At 66.9% G+C, this 20,582-nt stretch overlaps 5 protein-coding genes across 5 annotated transcripts; 4 read left to right on the top strand and 1 right to left on the bottom strand.

Moving 5' to 3' along the window:
* Positions 1-4: 4 nt before the first annotated feature.
* On the top strand, positions 5-3,107 carry CHLNCDRAFT_56758 (hypothetical protein; the record flags this gene model as incomplete). Its single annotated transcript, XM_005851482.1, has 12 exons — positions 5-25; positions 111-183; positions 293-392; positions 527-655; positions 746-826; positions 1,039-1,122; positions 1,426-1,782; positions 1,909-1,991; positions 2,093-2,409; positions 2,528-2,605; positions 2,729-2,828; positions 2,944-3,107. 11 exons carry the CDS (start codon positions 5-7, stop codon positions 2,795-2,797), a joined length of 1,392 nt encoding a protein of 463 aa, XP_005851544.1. The 3' UTR covers positions 2,798-2,828; positions 2,944-3,107.
* A 194-nt stretch (positions 3,108-3,301) lies between these two features.
* On the bottom strand, positions 3,302-8,817 carry CHLNCDRAFT_49994 (hypothetical protein; the record flags this gene model as incomplete). The annotated part of the gene is made up of 12 exons (XM_005851191.1): positions 3,302-3,476; positions 3,881-4,044; positions 4,380-4,444; positions 5,142-5,206; positions 5,338-6,125; positions 6,209-6,337; positions 6,514-6,930; positions 7,099-7,138; positions 7,285-7,396; positions 7,624-7,888; positions 7,953-8,380; positions 8,499-8,817. 12 exons carry the CDS (start codon positions 8,815-8,817, stop codon positions 3,302-3,304), a joined length of 2,967 nt encoding a protein of 988 aa, XP_005851253.1.
* A 449-nt stretch (positions 8,818-9,266) lies between these two features.
* Positions 9,267-11,210, top strand: CHLNCDRAFT_137997 (hypothetical protein; the record flags this gene model as incomplete). The annotated part of the gene is made up of 5 exons (XM_005851481.1): positions 9,267-9,611; positions 9,760-9,892; positions 10,012-10,316; positions 10,949-11,048; positions 11,146-11,210. The coding sequence occupies 5 exons, from the start codon at positions 9,267-9,269 to the stop codon at positions 11,208-11,210; spliced, it is 948 nt and encodes a 315-aa protein (XP_005851543.1).
* A 687-nt stretch (positions 11,211-11,897) lies between these two features.
* Positions 11,898-15,274, top strand: CHLNCDRAFT_33886 (hypothetical protein). The gene is made up of 8 exons (XM_005851480.1): positions 11,898-11,940; positions 12,050-12,223; positions 12,333-12,503; positions 12,597-12,767; positions 14,289-14,459; positions 14,553-14,723; positions 14,817-14,987; positions 15,078-15,274. The coding sequence occupies exons 2-8, from the start codon at positions 12,112-12,114 to the stop codon at positions 15,200-15,202; spliced, it is 1,092 nt and encodes a 363-aa protein (XP_005851542.1). The 5' UTR covers positions 11,898-11,940; positions 12,050-12,111; the 3' UTR covers positions 15,203-15,274.
* A 454-nt stretch (positions 15,275-15,728) lies between these two features.
* CHLNCDRAFT_15581 (hypothetical protein) lies at positions 15,729-15,965 on the top strand (the record flags this gene model as incomplete). Its single annotated transcript, XM_005851479.1, has 1 exon — positions 15,729-15,965. A coding segment is annotated over one exon (237 nt), but the record flags the coding sequence as incomplete, so codon positions are not given.
* Positions 15,966-20,582: the final 4,617 nt, after the last annotated feature.

Here is a 20,582-nt window from a genome sequence, read left to right as displayed (position 1 = left end):
GAGCATGAGCAACGCCGACTTCAAGGTGCGCCCTGCCTGTCACTGTCGCCGCCGCCCAGCCGCTCGCCTGTGGACTTGCCCCGACACTCTCTCTGCGCTGCCTCACGCAGGAGTACCTGTTTGGCCCCTGGAAGATTGCTGCCGAGGAGGTGTTTGCAACCTCGCCCCACTGCTTTGCTTTTGGTGAGACCAGGGGGCTGGAGCAGCGGTCGGCAGGATACGCAGCGGGCGGGAAAGAGCATCTGCCCATTTTCATGTGTTCTCACTGGTGCATGCTCATCTCTGGGTGCAGTGAACCTGAAGCCGGTGGTGCCGGGGCACGTGCTGGTCAGCCCCAAGCGCGTCGTGGCACGCTTTGCTGAGCTGGCGCCTGAAGAGGTGGCTGACCTCTGGTGCGCCTGCAGCACACCTTGCAGCTGGCTCACCGCTGCTGCTCCAGGCGCCCCCTTGGCTGACAGTGCTTCCATGGTGCTGCCACCCCGCTTGGCCGGCACCACCGTCTCTCATGCCGCTAGCGTGCCTGCAGGTGCCTGGCCCAGCGCGTGGGCACCGCCGTCGAGCCTCACTTCAGCGCCCAGTCGCTGACGCTAGCCATTCAGGACGGGCCGCAGGCGGGGCAGACGGTGCCGCACGTGCACGTGCACATACTGCCCAGGTGCGGCGCGCAAGGTTGCTGGGCAGCAGGGCATGTGGTCAGGCGTGGTGTGGAAGCTCAGCACACAGCCCACGCGGCGTCCCCCTGCAGGAGGCCGGGCGACTTCCAGCGCAACGACGAGGTGTACGACGCGATAGACGAGGCATCCCAGGACGCCGCAGCTTCGCACACGTGAGCAGGGCACGGATCCTTGCAGCTGGGCAGGGTGGGCCAGGTGCTGCGTGTGCACGTTCCCGGTTGCCTCCACCAATGCCTGGACAGGGGACCCGCCTTGCCTCCTGTTGCCTCTGGACCGTGCCTTGGGCACGCCTCTGCTCCTCTTCCACCACCACCCACCTACCCATCCAACCACCAACTCTGGCTCCTGCCTGTCTTCCTACCAGGGGCGAGAAGCTGGACCTTGACAAGGAGCGCAAGGTGCGCACACCAGAGGAGATGGCGGCAGAGGCTGCGCAGCTGCGCAAGCTGTTCCTCTGACGCCCGGCTGCCGCAGACGCAGCAGGGTTGCTGCGCAGCTAGCAGCAGCAGCCACTAGCAGCAGCGATAGCATTTCATCCTTAGGTTAGCAGCATGCCGGCAGCCAGCTCATTTCTGGCTGCTCTCTCCGCAATGGCAGCAGCAGCGGCACCGGCAGCCCGCCCAGCCAACCCACACACCACACATCGCTGTCGCGCGGTGACGCGCCTGCGGCCCGAATCCCGGCATCTTTGTGGCAGCAGTGGCAGCAGTTTGGATTGGCTTCCCGCCACCGAGGCCTGCATTGGCCGCAGAGTACGCTGCCGCGGCTTTGTGGGAGACGGCACGCAGCCAGCTGCGCAGTACCACTCTGCCGACTTTGCCTGGGAGGAGGTGGCAGAATTAGGGGTGGCCACGGTGGAGCGGCAGCGCCGCGAGCTGCGCCAGCATTTGCTGCAGCAGCAGGGGCAGGAGGAGGGAGTGCGCTGGCACAGCAGGCAGCAAGCCGCAGTCGTGGCGACTGGGCTGGCAGAGGCGGCGCGGTGCAGCGTTGGCGAGGAGGGCAGCTGGGCGAGCAGCAGCAGCAGCGGCAGCAGTGGCTACGAGTCTGACGACAGCTGGGAGCGGTTTCATGCGCAGCACAGCCAGGCGCGCTTCTTCAAGGAGAAGCGGTGAGGCATGGGGCGGTGCTGGCTCCTGCTGGCAGCGGGTGGAGTGGGGCCTGGCTTCTGGCGCTTGTTAGGGCTCCAAACAAGGCTCCAGCTGTGTCGATGCCTTGAACGTGTGCCTAGGCGCAGGTACTTGATGCTGGAGTTCCCTTCCTTGGCGGTGGCCCACCCGCCGCAGCACATTGCCGAGATTGGCTGCGGCTGCGGCTCGGGTGCGCTGCGCTGCTGGCTGAGGCGTGCAGAGGCCCGTGCTCGGGGCCTGCGTTTATCTATCCGCCCCGAGCCCCACCGTGTGGCCCTCTGCTCCCTGCAGCGCTGCTCCCGGTGCTCAAGGCCAACCCCTCCTGCCGCGTCACCGGCTGCGACATCAGCCCCACAGCGCTGCACATGTTCCGCCGTGCCGGGGAGCAGGCTGGGGTGCAGCCGCATCCACACCTTGGTGCTGGATGCCGCCGCCAATGGGAGCGCGCACAGCGAGTGCGACGGCAGCAGCGGCAGCCCACTGGCAGGCCTGCACGCCGACAGCCTATTGCTGGTGTTCACTCTGTCGGCACTTCCACCAGAGGCGCACGGCGCTGCACTGGCGCATGCTTTTGCTGCTCTCCGCCCTGGGGGTCTGCTGCTCTTCAGGTGCGGGCCGGCCGGGTTGGGGGCAGGTGGCTGCTTTTTTCGGAGCCATCCAGGGGGCTCGGTGCTGAACCTACACTCCGCCAGCTTACTTTGGAGTTCTTGATGCTGCTGCCTGCAGGGACTATGGGCTGTACGACATGGCCCAGCTGCGGTTCCCGGGGGCGCAGATGCTGGGGCCCAGCCTGTACCGCAGAAGGTGGGCCATGCGGGCGGGCGGGAGCTGTTGCCAGGGCCGGCACCCCCCCACCCCCACCCTGCCTGCTTGGCTCTCGGTCACTGCTTGTCATCCCATGAGCCGTGCTCTCCTGCTTGCCTGCAGCGAAGGCACGCTGGCCTACTTCTTCAGCGTGGAGGCCCTGCGTGCGGCGGCGGCGGCGGCTGGGTTTGAGGAGGTGGAGTGCGAGTATGCGCGGGTGCAGGTGCGGCGTGGGAGCCGGGGGGGCACGCCCTGATGCACGCCCTGGAAGGCCTTGCCAATTGCATGGCCCCTGGTTCTCAGTGGAGGCTCTCTGCAATGCGTGCTGCCGGCTGCAGATGCGGAACCGCAAGACCGGCGCCGCCATGCGTCGCGTGTTTGTTCACGGCTGCTTCCGCAAGCCGGCTACAGCGAGTGGTTGAGCCGATAGAGCCGTCGCACAACCAGACCTTGGCTGCTCTGCTGGCGCTTGTTTAGAAACTGGTAAATTAGAAAGGGGATACATCAGGTCTTTCTCAATTCTCAGCATCTATGCAGCGGGAAGATGGAGCCAAATGCAATGCGTTCTTATTAGAGGGCCTTGAAAGAGGTAGTGGACGCAAGTTTGAATCAGAAGGGCATTGCATTATGATGGTGCAACAAAAATTGGAGTATGTCGCTCGGCGAGCACGGGTGCCTGCAATGCCTGCTAGAGGCCTACAGGTTGTCAAAAATCACTTGGCCCTGCTCCCAGGCAGTGTACAGTCTCTGAAGCTGGGCGCTGAGGGACCGCTCCAGAGGTGCAGTGGCAGCGCCGCCATTTACTTCCTCAACAGCGGCAGGCGGCGGCTGCTCAGCTGAAGCGGCCAGCAGCGCCGCCAGCGAGGAGACCCTCTGTGTGGGGGGCGCCACGCCAGCAGACTGCGGCATGCCTCCTGCTGCTGGCAGCCATGGAGGTGCACGCGGTGCCATCGCTGCGAAGCCGGGTGCAGCCCGGGCCTTCTGCGACAGGATGGCCGCGGATGAGCTGTCGCGGCTGCTGGAAGCCAGCTTGCCACGGGCAAGAGCGGCCGGAGGCGCGGCCTGCGGGGCCGGGATCCGCTCCCAGTGGGGCCCGCCCCAGCCGGCGGCAGCGCTGGTTGCTGAAGAGGTGGGAAGCGCTGCCTCTGGGGCGGCGGTGCTGCCGTCAGATGCATGGCGGGATCCGCTCTGGCTGCCGCGCCTGGCTGCTGGCAATGAGGAGCGCCTGCGGCGTCGCTGTGGGCTGGCGGCTCCCTCCTCATCCGCTTCGCTGACTTCGCTGCTCGCGTCCCCATCTTCCTGGCTTCCGCCTTGTGATGTGCCAGGCCGCACCACCACACGCCGCCGCCGCCCGTAGCGGCTGCAGTCTCCGGGGTCGGCCGGTGCGGCAGACACTGAGGCCGTGCTTTGGGGCCGCCAGCCAGGCTCCAGTCCCACCGCTGCAGGCCAGGCAGGGGCAGGCAGGCAAAGTGGGGAAGGGGGAGGCACTTTCCAGGCCTGCACCGTCGTTAGAGCGCATACGGCGGTAGTGCTCAGCAGAGCGGCCGCATGGCCCACTGCGCGGATGGTAGGAAGCACGGTAGTTGCGCAGCTGTTGCCCGAGCGACCCGCAAACGCACCTCGCAGCAGTTTGCTTCTGAGCCACGCTGCAGCACAGGGTTCCAGGCAGTATCTTGGTACCCACGTGGCACTGGGCCATGCATAACCCGCGTTCTGCCAGGGGAGCCCCGCAGCTGGTAGCGTAGGTAGGCCATTGCATGATTCCCGCACTCACCGTTGTTGCAGCTGGCCGTGGGAACCCCGTATATCCTTTCAAACATGTCTTGCATCTCCTTCTGACTGCAGCGAAATGATGAGGACAACAAAAAGGTGCTTAGCTTTGTGTGCCACGCGCCGCCTGCAACGCACGCCGGCGACCCGCCAGCGGCGGCCGCTCACCGCAGCGCCAGAACCCGCTTGCCCAGCTCCGTGGCGGTGCCACCCCCCAGATGCACCGCGGCCGCTCTTCGCTGCTGAGATGAGAGTACGTGGCGGAGAACGGGCGGCTTGCGCTTGCCGCTCTTTTCCATGCCTCTCACATCACCAACGCATGTACACGGCTGGCACTCTCAGGCTCTCTGGCTCTCTGGTTTAAACGCAAAATCTCGACATGAAGGCAGAGAAATTCGTCCCCTTTGTGTGCGACCCCCAAAGGGTCAACTGCCGTTGAGGGGGCACTCCCGGAGGGCAAGTTTTACGCAACTCCGCTCCCCATGAACTTGAGCATGCCAAGTTCAAACCGGCATTATACAAAATGTAAGGCATTCAGGACCTGAACGGCACCAAGCGCTGTCGCCGGGAGCGCATAGCGGGAGGCGGCGGAGGCGGCAGAGGCGGCAGCGGCTTCTTCGTGGCTTCACAGCCGCCTCCTTGGAGCGTTCGCGTGCCCCACCCATTCCAGTGCCGTCTCAATGCATGCACTCGTCAACGGCTGGCTATGCTCAGTTCACTGCTGCCCGCCGCCACTTGGGAGGATGCATCTGACGCCCCGCCGCACTTGCAATTGTTAACGAGACCCTGAAATGGTTGCCGTTTGCATTGCATGCGGTAGCCCGCAATGGTCTACAGGCATGAAAGAGCGCAGAGGTGGAACATGAAATAGCATGAAAGGTCCAGGCAGGGCAGTCATGGAGCAAAATGGCCGGCACAAAGCAGGCTTGGCGGCCAGCGGTGTCCCAACAGCCGAGCCTCACATCCAGGGCCTGAAGCCCAGGCTCAGCGGGTTAATGCCGTAGTCCACCAGCAGCTCCACTGGGCTGCCCGCGGTGGCGCCCAGGGCGGTGCGGGCGGTGACCAGCGGCACCCATCGCACCTCCTCCTCCCCGCGCCCGCCGACGCTCAGCGAGGGCACGTAGCGCTGCAGCGAGGGGGGCAGGGCGGCCGGCAAGGGGCACATGTCAAAGGCCGCATTGGCGGCAGCTGCCGGGCCGTGGTTCAGCATGTGTCCCAGGGCTGCCTGCCGCAGCAGGGCCTCGCATCCAAGCCGCCCATCGAGCTCCGCACGCTGCTGCCCGCCCAGCGCCAGCCAGCTGGCATTGACGAGGGCGGCCTCTGGCTGCCCAGCCGCCCAGGAGGCGGCCGCTGCCTGGAACCGCTGGGCGGACAGGCCGCCAGGCTGGCCGTCCACCAGGCATGCGGCGTTGAGGCAGCGCAGCTGCAGCAGGTAGTGGTTGTCCAGGGTCCATGCGGGCGGGGCAGGGGCGCAGGCATCGTCTGGAGCCGACACCCCCAGCAGCAGCACAAAGTCGCCCATGTCGTGCACCAGCCCCGGATACAGCGTCAGGATGCCGCCGGCGGGGCAGCCGCCTGCCGTCAGGAACACCCCATCGCCGGCGTCGGGGTGCTGGATGCCCGATGGCCGCCGCTGCAGCTCGAAGCCAATCGTGTCGGCTAGCGCCTCGGTGAGGGCGCCGCCGCCGCTACAGGTTCGGCATTGCTCCTCGGCGGCCTTCAGGCGCTGCAGGTAGCCGATTAGCTGTGCCTGGAGGCGGGCGACACGATGCTGCTCTTCGAGTTTAGGAGGGGCCGGCAGGAGAAGGCGCCCCAGCAGGGTAGCAAGTCTACGTGCTGCCGGCACCATCCTGGTGCGAAGAAGGAAGACATCTTTCGATTCGAGTCCAAAGACAAGGGTATGTTCCGGGTTTGGTGCTCGGAATTAGGCCAGCATGCAAAGCATGCCGCCGCCGCCACAGTCTTCACACCAAATGAGCAGGTATGGTGCACAAAAGGTCAGGGCATTAGCAATGGTAGGAGTGGAAAAGGCTGTACAAATTGCCAAGCAATGTTCCAGGGAATGGGGGCCACAAACAGACGGGAGGCTACCGGCTGGGCGCCCCCTGCTCTCCTCCCAGCACACTCTCCAGGGGCACGTGCACCTCCTGCTCCTCGCCGCTGTCAGAGCCGCCAATCAGCCCTCGTTCTCCCGGCCCCTGGCTGGCTGCCGCTGCCGCCCCCTGCCCCGGCGCCGGCTGCGGGCGGGCATGGGCAGAGGGGGAGGGCTCCTGCGCCGCGGCGTCGTATGCCGGCCGTGGGCCCCGCCGGAGTGCCGGGAACTCGAGCTCCTCAGCGGCCCCATCCACCGCTGCACCACTGCCGCCGCTACCGCTGCTGCCGCCGCCACCTGCAGGCGCCGGCGGGCCCTGCTGCTGCTGCTGTGGTGGCGCGTGCCGGTCCCCTTGCTGCTGCTGCGGCGGCGGCGGCGCCCGCTGCTCCTCCTCATCCCCTCCCGTCAGCGTCAGCTCCAGCAGCCACATCAGCTGGTCCATGGGAAGCTCCGGGTTGGCAGCCTGCATGTGGCAGGCAGGTGGCACACCGGCTGCGCAGGTCAGGGTGGGCCTGGAGGCGGAGCGGCTGCCTGTGTGCAAGAAGCAGCAGCGCGGTTGCCGGTGAATGGGTAGGGGAGGCGGGGGGGCACTCGCCTGCAGCATGTGCATGGCGGTGACGCGGGGGCGCACAAGGCGCATGCGGTGCTCCGGCGTGTGCTTCTGGTTGAACCTGCGGGCAGCGAGGGGCAGGCAGCGGTGGCTGTGGATGCGGCGCACTGTGCAGGCAGCCTCATCCGCGCACTGAGCAGACAACCAAGGGAGGGACCGCCTCCCGACTGTCCCCGCCCTGGTGCCTGCCCCCAGCCCCCAGCCCACCTGCCCACAATGTCGGACAGCCCGCGGTCCATGCATGCGCCACACAGGTCGAAGCCCATGGCATCGGGGCAGTCCCGGCACTGGTACCGCCGCCCCTGGATGGGGTACAGACCTGCACGCATAGCCGCGCAGCGCAGGCATGGCCGCTGGGCGCCGCCGACCGGCACGCTGGCAACGTCGGCTGGGACCAGGAGCGGCGGCAGGGGCTGGGCAGAAGACCAGCGGCGGGACAGGCGCAGCGCAGGGCGCCGCCCGAGTCGCGGCTGCGCAGGCAACGCCAGCACACACAGCATACCACAGCACAGCACAGATGCCCCGCGACTGACCCACACCCCGCACCGCCCCGCCCCGCACCACATCCGTCGCAGCCGACCCCGTGGTGTGTGTAGGCGTCGCCCGTCAGCTGCTGCAGGTTGGCTTCCAGCCGCTCAGCCAGCTCCTGACTGCGCCCGCCCGCAGCCTGGCGCCGCCGCAGCGCGGTGGCCAGCGCCGGGCTCAGCGCCTGCTGCTGCGGCTGGCCCCCAGGGGCCAGTGTCTCCGCCGCCGCCGCCTGCGCCACCCTCCTCGCCAGCGCCCGCCGCCGCGTGGCTGCCTGCTGCGCTGCCTGCCGCAGGCGCGCGCGGCGTGCCGGCCTCCTCGCCCTGCCCCGCCGCCGCTTCGCCCCGCACCTGCTGTGATTGGCTCGGGGGCTGCACGCTGCCGCTGCCACCGCCGCCTCCTTCCGCTGCAACCCGCTCCTGCGCCGCCTGCTGGCACTCTGCCTCCCTCCGCGCAGACTCTTCTGGGAAGAGCTGAACGAGCAGGTCGCCCAGCTGCTTGCACACGGCAGGGGGCTGGCGGGTGGCCATGCCGCAGGCGGGGCACTCCCAGGCGGTGGCGCCCTCGCCGCCGCCGCAGCAGCAGCAGCTCGGCAGGCAGGTGAGCTGGCAGACCGAGTGGCCGCAGGTCAGCACCACGGGGCGGCACAGCAGCTTGCGGCAGGCGGGGCTGTCGCAGGCAAAGTGCAGGGGCCGCCAGGCGCCGGGGCTGGCGGGCGGCGGCAGCGGGCCCGCCTCTTCTGGGTCGGGCGAGGCACCCCCAGACTGCCGCTCCTCGGCTGCAGGTGCGGGGGGATTGGGGAGGAGGGTTGGCAGGGGCTTGCCGCCAGGCTGTCCAGCCAAGTGCACACACGGATGGAGGGGTGAGGCATGCCACCACAGGGGGCCGCGCCACACCTTCAGTCTCCTGCCTGCGCGCTGCATACCGCTCGGGCAACTGGCACGAAAGGAAGCGGTGCAGCTTGGGGCAGATGGCCGGCAGGTGCGTGTACTTGGCTCGGCAGACCGGGCAGGAGGACGGCGTGTACGGCGACATGGCCTTGTGCAGGCACCAGAAGCAGTAGATGTGCCCGCAGGTCGTGTTCACTGCCGGCTTGTAGAGAAGATCCAGGCAAGTGGGGCAGCGCCACTCCTCCTCCCCCAGAACCATGGCTCCTGCAGCAGGCAGCGGCGTCACTTGCGGCAAGGTAGGCAGCGGCGGCAGCGGCGGTTGCATTTGGGCGGCGCTGCCTGGTTGCTCACTTGTAAACCGACACAGACCTGTAGTAGAGGCTGTTTACAAGGCCGCGGGCAACGATCACTCTGGGTTTCATGTGTGCCAAGTGAACCCCAGGCTTACCCACAGCCAACTACGCCCGACGAGCACTTCCAAGTTACATACAGACGTCCCTGAATGCGCTGATGAAGTGCATAGCGTCCAAGCCAAGCAAGCTTGCCACGTCCGCCGCTTCAATTTTGCTTGTTGGGGACCTCCTTTCGCTCTGGGATCACCTGTGCATTGTGTGAGGATCGCCAATTGGCACGCCCCAGCTTTCGCCCATGCTCCCTCCCAGACTCGCCAGGTTCAGGACACTTCAAACGGGCACAGCCGCTCAGTTGGTGCCTCCTGCGACACCCAGGAGGGCTGGCAGCTCATCCACCAGCGAGGCTAGGGCGGGCAGGGCAATGGGCGACAGCGTCTGCGGCGCCTCGTTCGGCGGCAGCTGCGGCGCCCAACCGAGAGTCGAGGCCTCAGCCACTGGAGGCGGCAGTGTCGACGCCTCAGCCGCTGGTGGCGGCGATGTCACCACCGGCGGCAGCACCCAGCCGCATCTGACCTTTGACATCTGGGACGTGGAGGGCCTGCCGACTGAAGTGCTGGATCTGCGGGCATGCGGAGATGCTGACGTGCAGTTGCTGGTCATCGCTGGCAACCCTGGGGCAGCGCCCTTCTACCAGCCCTTTATGCGCTCGCTGCATGCCAAGCTGGGGGGCCGAACACACGTGACCGCGATCTCCAACCTGGGCATGGTGAGGAGGCAGGCCTGGCCCGCACACGCCCGGCTCGACGGGCTGTCACGCAACGGTGCGGCGCCTCAGCTTGGGTTGCCGCACTGAGGATGTCATGCCTTCGTGCAGCAAGCGCGACTCTCCCGCTCCTGCTCGGCTGTGCCTGCAGGATGGCCAGGGCCTGACCCCACCCGGGCGGGTCTTTTCCCTGGAGGAGCAAATCCAGCACAAGGTGGCGCTGCTGAGGCAGCACTTTGTGGGCGCCGGGCGGCCGCCGCTGGTCATCCTGGGGCACAGCATCGGTGGGTGGCGGGAGGCTGGCTGCGGCTGCAATGAGCACTGGCGCTTGATGTGGCCAGCTGGTCGATCCAAGCCTCACAGCCCCTCTTTCTGCCTGACAAAACCCGCCCCCCACCGGCAGGCGCTTTCATGTCCATCCACGCCGTCCACCGCCTCGAGGCGCACCACCTGGGCAGCAGCCACGCCACGGCACATGCACTGGACAGTGTGGCGGCGCGGGAGTGGGAGGGGGGCGCTGATGATGAGGCACCAGCTGGCAATGGTGGCGACATGCAGGCGCAGCTGGTGGCTGAGCTGCAGCGGCAGGGAGGACAGCAGGGGCAGCAGGACCAGCAGCAGGGGCGGCCACTACCACACCGCGGAGAAGAGCAGGAGCGAGGCGAGGGCAAGGAGCGAAACCAGCGGCCGCCCTCCAACGTTGTGAAGGTCATTGGTCTCATGCCATTCCTGCAAGGCAAGAAGAGCATGATGCACAGCTGTGGGGCTTCGCCTGCTGTGACCAGGCTGGGCCTGCCCTGGCTCCTAAAGCGATGCAGTGCCTTGATGCCTCCGGTTGCCTTTGCCCTTCAGTGGACCCCAACTGCGGCCGGCAGCGCCGCCTTGCATGGCTCACCCGCCACCACACGCTGCTTGGGAGAGTGGCGGGCGCGCTGGGCTATTTGCCGCTGGGGTTGCGGCGAGGAATAGTGCGGCTGGCGGCGCCTGGCATGGACCCGCATGCCGTTCACACTGCAGCGCGAGGTGGGTGTGCGGCAGTCTGGGTACGTCTGCATGTGTTGTTTTTTTGCACAATGCCCCTCGCACTGCTAATCATACTTCGCTGCCCGTGCAGTCTTCACCACACCTGCCTGCGTTGAGAATGGGCTCTACATGGGCCTTACCGAGTTTGAAACGCTCTCTGCACCCGCTCCATGGTGGCACATAGCAGCGCTGGGATCCCGGTGGGCCGTGTTTGGAGCACCGCGTGACATCTGGTGCAAGGTAACGACAACGGAGAGCAGGGGTCCCCACATGCCCTTCTGCGATTGTTCACTGCCCCACCTATCGCTGCCTCGCAGCAATGGAAGTGGGATGCGATGCACCAGGAGGTGCCGGGCGTGGAGAGCTTTTTTGTGGAGGCGCAGACCCACGGCTTCTGCGTCTCGGCGGAGCAGTCAGGTGCCTTGTGGCGGTTGCAGGAGGGAGACATGCGTGTGCTGGCTCTGCTTGCCGTGCACCTTTGGCAGAGCCTCATTGTGGCCATGCCCGTGTGCAGATGACTTGGCAGCCCGCATCGAGGCCGTCGTCATCGCGGCGGTGCAGGCCGCTAGTAAGCTGTGAACCAGGGGGCATTTCCGAGTAACATGGTTCCTCTGCATTGGGCTGTAATGCACAGCGCTAATAGCTGCCAGCAGGCTGGTAAAATAGGATGAAGTCGGGGTGAGTTGGCCCACACTGGGAGCCACACGCTGCCACACTGCCCACTGCGGCGCCGCCAGCGGTATTAGAAGCCACTGAATGATGGCCACACCAATGCCACCACGGTCATACTCCCAAGCCAGTGTGCAGCCCGCCGTTGACGCTCTGAACGCAGCTGCGCTGGCATCAGCAGAGGGCCAAGCTCTCAAGAACCCGCTCGCCAGTACCATCACAAGCTACCCCTGGTAGCTACCAGAGCAGCTAGCAGCTTGGGCACCAGCAGGACCTGGAATTGGAATGCATGGCAGCACTTTTAAGGCCCCTTTAAGCTTTCTGATTTGATTCCCTCGCCTCTGCCGATCATTGAGCACACAGGTGTCTACGAAGCCGGTGGATGTCGCCCAGTCCTCTGTTGCGGCCTCAGGTCGCCACCGCACTGCGGTAGATGCGTGGACAAGCAATGCTGGCCTGGGCCGCCGTAGCCCTGGCGGTCGCGACGGGTGCGCTTGCGGCTCGCCGCTCCATGAGGCTCAGGAGAGGCACCCTTCACACAAACCTCCTACATGCATCGCAGGAGGGTGTGCAAGAAGCCTGCAAGTGACATTTTCGTGGCAACCGCTGGCCTGGGGTGCCTGCAGTGCGGATTGCGGAGGTGAGCTGGCGGCGACCTGCTGGCGGGCCCGCCGGCTCCATTTTCAGCTGCTTCCATTTCCAGCTGAGGCTTTGCGCCCAGCTTAAAGTTGCTTTGCCTGCTCCTGCAGGTGGAACCAGGACACGCGTGGTGCAATGCAAGGATTCCACGGGAAAGGTCGTCGCCAGCAGTATGTGCTCCACTGCTACCAAGCCAGTCTCCTCCCAGAAGTGCAGCATCCAGCCCTGCATCACATACTCCTGGCAACCGCTGGCCTGGGGCGCCTGCAGTGCAGCCTGCGGAGGTGAGCTGGCGGCGACCTGCTGGCGGGCCCGCCGGCTCCATTTTCAGCTGCTTCCATTTCCAGCTGAGCCTTTGCGCCCAGCTTAAAGCTGCTTTGCCTGCTCCTGCAGGTGGAACCAGGACACGCGTGGTGCAATGCAAGGATTCGACGGGAAAAATAGTCGCTGACGCCTTCTGCTCTGGTACCAAGCCGCTGTCGTCCCAGAAGTGCAACATCCAGGCCTGCGTCACATACTTGTGGCAAACGCAGGACTGGGGCGCCTGCACCAAGAGCTGTGGAGGTGAGCTGGGGGGCGCAGTGGCTGGCCATGCTTCCCGTTTCCAGCTGCGCTTTTCGCTGGTTCCAAACTATACTGCCTTCCCTGCTCCTGCAGGTGGCACCCAGACACGCGTAGTGCAATGCATGGATTCCACTGGAAACATCGTCGCTGATGCCTTCTGCTCTGGTACCAAGCCGCTGTCGTCCCAGAAGTGCAACATCCAGGCCTGCGTCACATACTTGTGGCAAACGCAGGACTGGGGCGCCTGCACCAAGAGCTGTGGAGGTGAGCTGGGGGGCGCAGTGGCTGGCCATGCTTCCCGTTTCCAGCTGCGCTTTTCGCTGGTTCCAAACTATACTGCCTTGCCTGCTCCTGCAGGTGGCACCCAGACACGCGTAGTGCAATGCATGGATTCGACTGGAAACATCGTCACTGACGCCTTCTGCTCTGGTACCAAGCCGCTGTCGTCCCAGAAGTGCAACATCCAGGCCTGCGTCACATACTTGTGGCAAACGCAGGACTGGGGCGCCTGCACCAAGAGCCGGCATCCCGCCGGGCGGAGGGTTCATTCATTCATTCAGCACACAGACCGGCCGCCTCTTGCTCGAGGGCGGCCCACTTTGGCCTGGGCAGCCCGGGCCGCCCTCCCCCCCGGGCGCATGTTCGGTGTTGGAGGGGTGCGCCCAGCGATAGGGGGCCCCTGAAGGCATGCGCCGAGGCCGGGAAGCGTGGTTCGGCGCTGCTGCACGCTTGGCGACTTGAACAGAACCGCGTGCCGCCGAGCTGCGGCCGCAGTTTCCGGCCCACAGTCTACGGCCGCAGCCACGGGACTCGGCGGCACGGCGTTTGGGCCCAAGCTTGCTGCCGCCGCCGCCGTGCCCGGGGGGCAGCGCGGCGGCGGCGGCGGCACGCTGCGACGCCCCCGAGCCACCGAGCTGCGGCCGTAGCTTCCTGCCAGAAGCCCACGGCCACAGCCACGGGACTCGGCGGCACGGCGTTTCGGTCCACGGCTTGCTGCCGCCGCCGTCGCAGGGGTGCTGCCTGCGGCGGCGGCGGCACGGCGTTTGGGTCCACGGCTTGCTGCCGCTGCCGCCGCCGCAGGGGTGCTGCCTGCGGCGGCGGCGGTAGCGCACGTGGCAACCCCCCGCGCTTCCTTGCCTCCCATCCACCGGACCCCGTCCTGCGCTTCACTTTGTTTCGGGAGGGGCTGCTCACTGCTCATTGCTCATTGCTCATCGCACACTGCTCAACGCTCATTGCCCTATATCCCACCCAGCCGCAGGACTCTACTGCCGCCCGCGCCCCGCCCCATCTGGCCGCTTGCGCGCCCCATCCCCCCTCGATGGGGCCCGCCCACACCGGGGCCTCCCCCCTCCCGCCCACTGCTTTCTCAACGGCCCCGAGCCGGGGCTGCCCTCATTGCATACATAGTGCGCCTTTCCCTGCTTTTCTAGTGACCTAGCGTTCCGCACTGCCGTTTGGCCAGCCCATGCTCCCGTACCGTTGCGTTTCTCCCCAATGCGCCATGCCACTTTGCCAGTCATACACACGTTTCGATGCGTGCCCTGTCAGCTGCTTGCGTTGCATGTCGCCTTGCTCCACCCCTGTTTTATTGCTTTCTCTGCTTTCGCCCGGTTCCCGTCCCGTTTCGGCGGGGAGTCTATGTTGCAAGCTAGTTCTTGCTTTACCAGACTTTAAGCCCACACAAGCAAGGTGAGCTGGGGGGCGCAGTGGCTGGCCATGCTTCCCGTTTCCAGCTGCGCTTTTCGCTGGTTCCAAACTGTACTGCCTTGCCTGCTCCTGCAGGTGGCACCCAGACACGCGTAGTGCAATGCATGGATTCCACTGGAAACATCGTCGCTGATGCCTTCTGCTCTGGTACCAAGCCGCTGTCGTCCCAGAAGTGCAACATCCAGGCCTGCGTCACATACTTGTGGCAAACGCAGGACTGGGGCGCCTGCACCAAGAGCTGTGGAGGTGAGCTGGGGGGCGCAGTGGCTGGCCATGCTTCCCGTTTCCAGCTGCGCTTTTCGCTGGTTCCAAACTATACTGCCTTGCCTGCTCCTGCAGGTGGCACCCAGACACGCGTAGTGCAATGCATGGATTCCACTGGAAACATCGTCGCTGATGCCTTCTGCTCTGGTACCAAGCCGCTGTCGTCCCAGATGTGCAACAGCCAGGCCTGCCTCACATACTTGTGGCAAACGCAGGACTGGGGCGCCTGCACCAAGAGCTGTGGAGGTGAGCTGGGGGGCGCAGTGGCTGGCCATGCTTCCCGTTTCCAGCTGCGCTTTTCGCTGGTTCCAAACTGTACTGCCTTGCCTGCTCCTGCAGGTGGCACCCAGACACGCGTGGTGCAATGCATGGATTCGACTGGAAATATCGTCGCTGACGCCTTCTGCTCTGGTACCAAGCCGCTGTCGTCCCAGAAGTGCAACAGCCAGGCCTGCGCCACATACTCTTGGGAAACGCTGGACTGGGGCAATTGCACTGAGAGCTGTGGAGGTGAGCTTGCGGGCACGACAGCTTCCATGCTTCCCTTTTCCAGGTGCTTTCGCTGGCGCCAAAGGATTGCTGCCTTGCCTGCTGCTGCAGATGGCACTCAGAAACGCGTGGTGCAATGCACGGAGTTGTCAGGAAAGATTGTAGCCGACGCCTTCTGCACCGATACCAAGCCCGCCTCGATCCAGACGTGCAACTTGGGGGCTTGCCGTAGATAGGGTTGTGTCCATCTGATAGTGCGGGAATGGCGGCCACCCATCCCTCTGTCCTGCTCTCTTAATCACACCACCAACCAGTAGATCCAGGATGGGTGGATTCCTGAGGCGAGAGACCATGGTCAGACCGTCTGGCCGGCCGGCCAGCCGCGGCCGACGGGCGCGCTGCGGCGGTGGGCTGCCAGCCAGTCGGCGCATCACTCACACGTCATTTCAGCCGATTGCACGTCGATCCTCACTAGCATATGAGGCTTAGCCTGGCTCTCTTTCTGTTACTTGCGTTCGTCACTTCTTGCTGGGCCTCCGAGGTAAAGGCAACCCACGACCCGTTCACCCTGGCAATAGATGCGTGTGTTGGGCTATCCTAAGCGGGCATGCCGCTTGCCAATGCAGGACTCGCAAGGCGAGGAGCCCCTCCCCCTGCCTGACGCCGCCAAGCAGGCCCGAGAGCTCAAGCTTGGTGAGCCAGGCATTTTTCGCCGCGCGTTTGGTTCTGAGCCGTGCCACCCGCCCGCCGCCGCCGCCGCCATCGGCGCCGCTCCCGCCGCCTGCCGCCGAGCACCCGGCTGCTACCGTCTCCCACCCCTCTGCAGGCGAGAAGCTAGCGCTGGAAGATCTTGGTCCTCTCATTGTCGCAGCAGACGGCAGCCTGCGGCGCATCGCCAACTGGCAGGCGCTGAGCGAGGGGGAACGCCAAGTGGCGCTGCGCCGCCTTGCCAAGCGCAACAAGGAGCGGCTGGCCGGACTCCAGGGGCAGCAGCAGGAGCAGGAGCAGGAGCTGTGAAGCCTGCTTGTAGCGAGCAGCAGCGGTGCAGCAGATGTTTGCCGGGGCCGAGTCCGCAGAGGCAGGCGGAGCAGGCGGCGGCGGCGCGACGCAGGCAGTCCAGCAGGTGGTTGCGCTGACGCAGTCCGACTTTGTGCTGCTGGTGCTGCTGGTGGTGGCGCTGTTCTACGCGGGCGCAGCCATCATCTACCGAGTGGCGCTGGGGCCCAGCACGGACGACCAGCTGCGGGCGGCGGCGGCACGCACCAAGCGCGACTGACCCCACCAGCCAGGCAGGCGGGGTGGCTTGGGCGGCGGCACGGGCGACCACCGCCGGCAGTAGGCAAGAGTGATATCTTTAGAAGCAACTGAGTTCGGTGCAGTGCACTAGAAGCTGGCTGAGTCGGCAGGGGCGATGAATCCGCTGCGCGGCGCCTCCGGCGGCGGCGGCAGCGGCCTGCGGGCTTCCTGGGAGCGCCGCCAGCAGGCGGCAGGGCTGGCGGCGGCTGTGGCCCAGCTGCCGGCGCTGGCGCGCAGCAAGCCGGCATTCTTTGCGGCGCAGCTGCAGCCTGTGCTGCAAGCTCTGCGGCAGGCCACCGCTTTTAGTGAGGATAGCAGCAGCGACAGCGAGGAGGAGAGTGAGGAGGGGGAGCAGGGGGAGGCGGAGCCTCGTGGTGCAGCAAGCAGGCGGCGGCGAGCCCCTCCTCAGCAGGCGCTGCTGCTGGCAGAGGCGGCGGCGCACCTGCGGCGCTTGGCGGGCATCGACGTGCACACGGGCGCCAACACCTGCCTCCTGCTCTTCCTGCTGCTGGGGATGGCGGCGGGTGGTGATAGGGGAGATGCGGCGGCAGAGGCGGAGGCAGACGGGGCGGGCGAGGACTCGGCAGGTGGGGTCCTGCGCTTGTGGCTCGCCCCGTCCTGGCCGCTGCCAGCTGGCTGTGGGCATTGAAACGCGATTGCTCTCCTGCCGGCCCCCGTTGGCCTCGCAGACCCACCCCTGCTGCAGCTGTGCGCCACCCTGGGCTGGCAGGCGCTGCTGCTGGAGGCGCTGCCGCTGATGCCCTCCCAGCAGCGGCGACGGCTGGAGCGCGGCCTGGTTGCTGCCGCGGCCGCCACGGCCGACGATAGTTCTGCCAGAGCCCAGCAGCAGGTGTTGTTTTGGCAGCAGCTGGTGGTGCACCTGGCAGGCAGCGCGCATCGGCAGCTGCAGGATTGCCTGCTCAACGGGACTAGCAGCGGCAGTCGAGGCGGGAGCGGGGCTGTCGAGCAGCAGGCACACCTGGCCGACGCTGCGGCGCTGCAGCAGCTGCTGCTGGTGTGCCCGGCAGCGGCGGCAGGGCCGGCGGCAGCAGCTTCTCTGGAGCGGCTGCAGGCGGCTGCTGATGTAGGCATGGCCGAGGTGATGCACAGCATGCAGCAGCTGCCGGAGGGGCAGCTGCACCAGCGCCAGGAGCCCGCGTTCCAGCAGCTCTGCCAGCTGCGGGCCCGCCTCATGCTGGCACGTGCCGCCGCCGGCGGTGGCGGCAGCGGCTGCGCTCGGCAGGCCGAGTGGGACGCGCGGTGCCTGCACCTTGGGCGTCCCAGCAGCAGCGGCGGCTCGGCCACCCCGCCGCAGGTGTGGCGCGAGGTGCTTCAGATGCCGCCGGATGTTGCAGCAGCCAGCCGATCCGTTGCGGCTGCCAGCTGTGCTGGGTGCCCCACCCGCCAGCAGTTTCTGGCAGCGTGCGTGGCAAGCAGGTGCCTCCTACAGGCAGACAGCTGGCAGCATGGCACCTGCTGCAGCAGCAGGAGCAGCAGCATGGGGCTCGACAGCTGCTGCCGCCAGACAGCGTGCACGGCGCTGCCAGGGGTGCGCTTTGAGCCGCCACCTCTGCCAGCTCTCCAGCCACCACCTGTGCCCCAGCAGGCCTCGCTCAGCAGCGGCAGCTTGAGCAGCAAAGGCGGGGCCGCCAGCGGTGCGGCATCGATGGTGGCGGCCGCAGCGGAGGCAGCGGCAGAGCTCGCCAGCGAACCGGCATGCCTGGGGCCTGCCCAGCTGGCGCTGGCAGCGCTGCAGCTAGCAGGGGAGCAGGTTGCATCGGGCACCGCAGCAGCAGGGCTGCCTGAAACGGTGCCAGTAGAAGTGGAGGCGGGCATGGAAGTCAACTGGATGCTGCTGCTGGAGCTGGCATCAGCCGCAGCAGCCGATGTCGTCGCGCGCAGGCAGCAGCGCCAGCTGCTGCTGCAGCAGCTGCACGGCCGGCAGGCGTGGCAGGCGCGCCTGCGGCGTGCGCTGGCAGCAGACTCTGGCCTGCAGCAGCGGTGCCGCCGCGAGCTGGTGGCTGTCGCCAACCGCCTCTCCGCAGGTGTGGTGATCTCCCTGCTGGGTGTACCTGACGAGCACACAGCAGCTGTGGGAGGCTTCCACGGCGCATGCCCTCATGCGTTCATCGTGTTGCTTGTGCTTCGTTGGTTGTTCCAGCCGTGTGTTTTGTCAGCTCTGCGTCTGCTGACAGGGCTGCACCACCTCACCTCCGCATGCCTCGCAGATGCCGGCGGCGGGGCGGAGGCAGCTGTGGTGCACGGCGAGGAGCGGCGGCGCCGCACGGCAGCCGCCGTGCGTGCGCTGCTGCCCCATGCGCTGCTGTGCCCTGCGGCGGTGCTGGAGCGGCTGGTGCGGGCGGCTGTGGTCCAGGCGGGCGAGCAGGTGCGCGCACACTAGCGGCTGTGCGCCTTGGCACCCCCTGCGTCTTCGGACTCCAAACCCACCACCTCGCCGCAGCCTCTTGCCAGCCAGCTCCAGCCGTGTGACTGCTGCGCCACGCCACGCTGGCGCCGCCCTCCTTTCGCTGCAGGTGGGACTGCTTCTGGATGTGCTGCGCGAGATGCGGCCGCTGGCGGCCTATCGCCACCAGCAGCAGCAGGATGATGGCGGCGAGGACCAGCCGCCGCTGCTGCTCCACCTCCTGGCTCAGCTGCTGGCGCCTCGTGGTGGTGGTCAGGCATGTGCGGCAGCACTGGACACCCCAGGCAGCAAGGAGGCGTTCCTGCAGCTGGCTGCTGGGCTGTGCGGAGCGGCGCGCACCAAGACGAGGGCAGGCGCGGCTGGTGGCGCTGCAGCGACAGCAGCGGGCGAGGCTCCACTTGCTGGCAGGGAGGAGCCGCTGGTCAGCCGGGCGGCCCTGCTGCGGCATGTGGCGGCCCCTGCGCTTCAGCACCAGCTGCTGCAGCAGCAGCAGCAGCAGGGCAGCCCCGCGACAGGCTTGCTGCTGCAGCTGCAGCTGGCAGACCTGCTGCTCCCGCAGCCAGCAGGTGCGGCTGCTGGCGAGGGTACAGGAGAGGAGCAGCAGCAGCTCAGGCAGCTGGAGCCCCTGCTACGTGCCCTCGTCGACATGCAGGGCCGCCGCATCGACAGGTCGCCCACAGCGCTCCAGGCGGCTGGCATTGACAGCCTGGAGCTGGCGGCTGGCATCCTGCAGAGGTGTGGCACCGGCGGCGGCAGCAGCGCAAGCACATACTTCCAGCAGCAGCTGCCGCCTGCCAGCCAGCAGCTGCAGCAGCTGCAGCAGCTGCGGCAGCGCATGCTCCAGCTGCTGGCTGCCCTGCTGCCCTGCTGCACTGCTGCGGAGGCAGACGAGGTGCTGCAAGCCGCGCTGCCCGGCGCCATACAAGCCGCGATGATGCCCGCGGCTGCGGCAGCGCTGCGGCAGCAGCAGGGCGGCGCTGGTGCTGGTGCCGTCCTGCCAGGCGCGCATGCTGCTGCAGTGGAGGCGGCCTGCCGAGCTGCCCGGGCGCTGGCCCTGTCTCCCGACCAGGCACCCATTGCAGGCGAGCAGCAGGCACGGCTGGCGGGCGAGGCAGCAGGCCTGGCGGCCGCACCAGCACCACCCTCAGCGCCGCGCCAGGTGGCCGTAGAGCGCACCCTGCAGCACCTCACCCGCCACAGCGCCCGCCTGGCGGCGGCAGCCCTCGGCGCAGCCTCCCCGGCGCCTGGTGCAGCGCGGCCGGGCACATCGCCTGGGGTCGCACTGACGCCGGCAGAGGGCCAGGCGCTGGGGCTGCGCTGCTTCCGAGAGCTGTGCCAGCTGGCGACTGCGATACAGCCAGCGCAGTACGACTGTGCCACTCTCCAGGCCGGCCTGCTGCAGCTGGCTCAGCAGCTGCTTCGGCCGGGCCCAGCTGGGCAGCCTGCTGAGGTGTCAGGTGGCCTCCTGCCCGTGGAGCAGGTTCGGCAGCAGCTGGCGGCGGCGGCGGCGCCGCTGCCTGCGGGTCGCCTGCGCGACATTGTGCTGCTGGGCACACAGCAGCAGGACCTGGCGCAGCGGGTGCCTGGTTAGTTACCTGCTGTGCCCTCTCCCTGTCCTGCTGGTGGAGCTTGTGTCCCGCCCCCTGCCTGTTACATTCTCTGCTCCCTTGACAAGAAGCCGGGTGCACTTGATACCAAGGGTGCAGCAGCACAGCCAGCTGCTGCCAATCCAACGCCAGGGAAAGACGCTGCTTCTGAGCCGAGCAGCCAGCCATCCACACGTGCTGCTGCCCTGCAACCCACTGGCAGCTGTGCATGCTCTGCCTGCTCTGCACTTCCATGTAACAATCGACCCCCTGGTGCGCTGCTTCCGGCGAGGTGAAGGTCTGATTACT

The sequence above is a fragment of the Chlorella variabilis genome, assembly GCF_000147415.1.
Source record: "Chlorella variabilis unplaced genomic scaffold CHLNCscaffold_2, whole genome shotgun sequence".
Classification (NCBI taxonomy): Eukaryota; Viridiplantae; Chlorophyta; class Trebouxiophyceae; order Chlorellales; family Chlorellaceae; genus Chlorella; species Chlorella variabilis.
The sequence above is the reverse complement of the archived record's forward strand: the minus strand, read 5'-3'. Positions and strand labels throughout refer to the sequence as shown.

Excerpts from the sequence above, each read along its gene's own strand:
- CHLNCDRAFT_33886 (XM_005851480.1), top strand. The coding sequence starts at position 12,112 with ATGTGCTCCACTGCTACCAAGCCAGTCTCCTCCCAGAAGTGCAGCATC. Across the intron at positions 12,504-12,596 it reads CTGCACCAAGAGCTGTGGAG|GTGGCACCCAGACACGCGTA; the intron begins GTGAGCTGGGGG and ends CTGCTCCTGCAG. Across the intron at positions 14,460-14,552 it reads CTGCACCAAGAGCTGTGGAG|GTGGCACCCAGACACGCGTA; the intron begins GTGAGCTGGGGG and ends CTGCTCCTGCAG.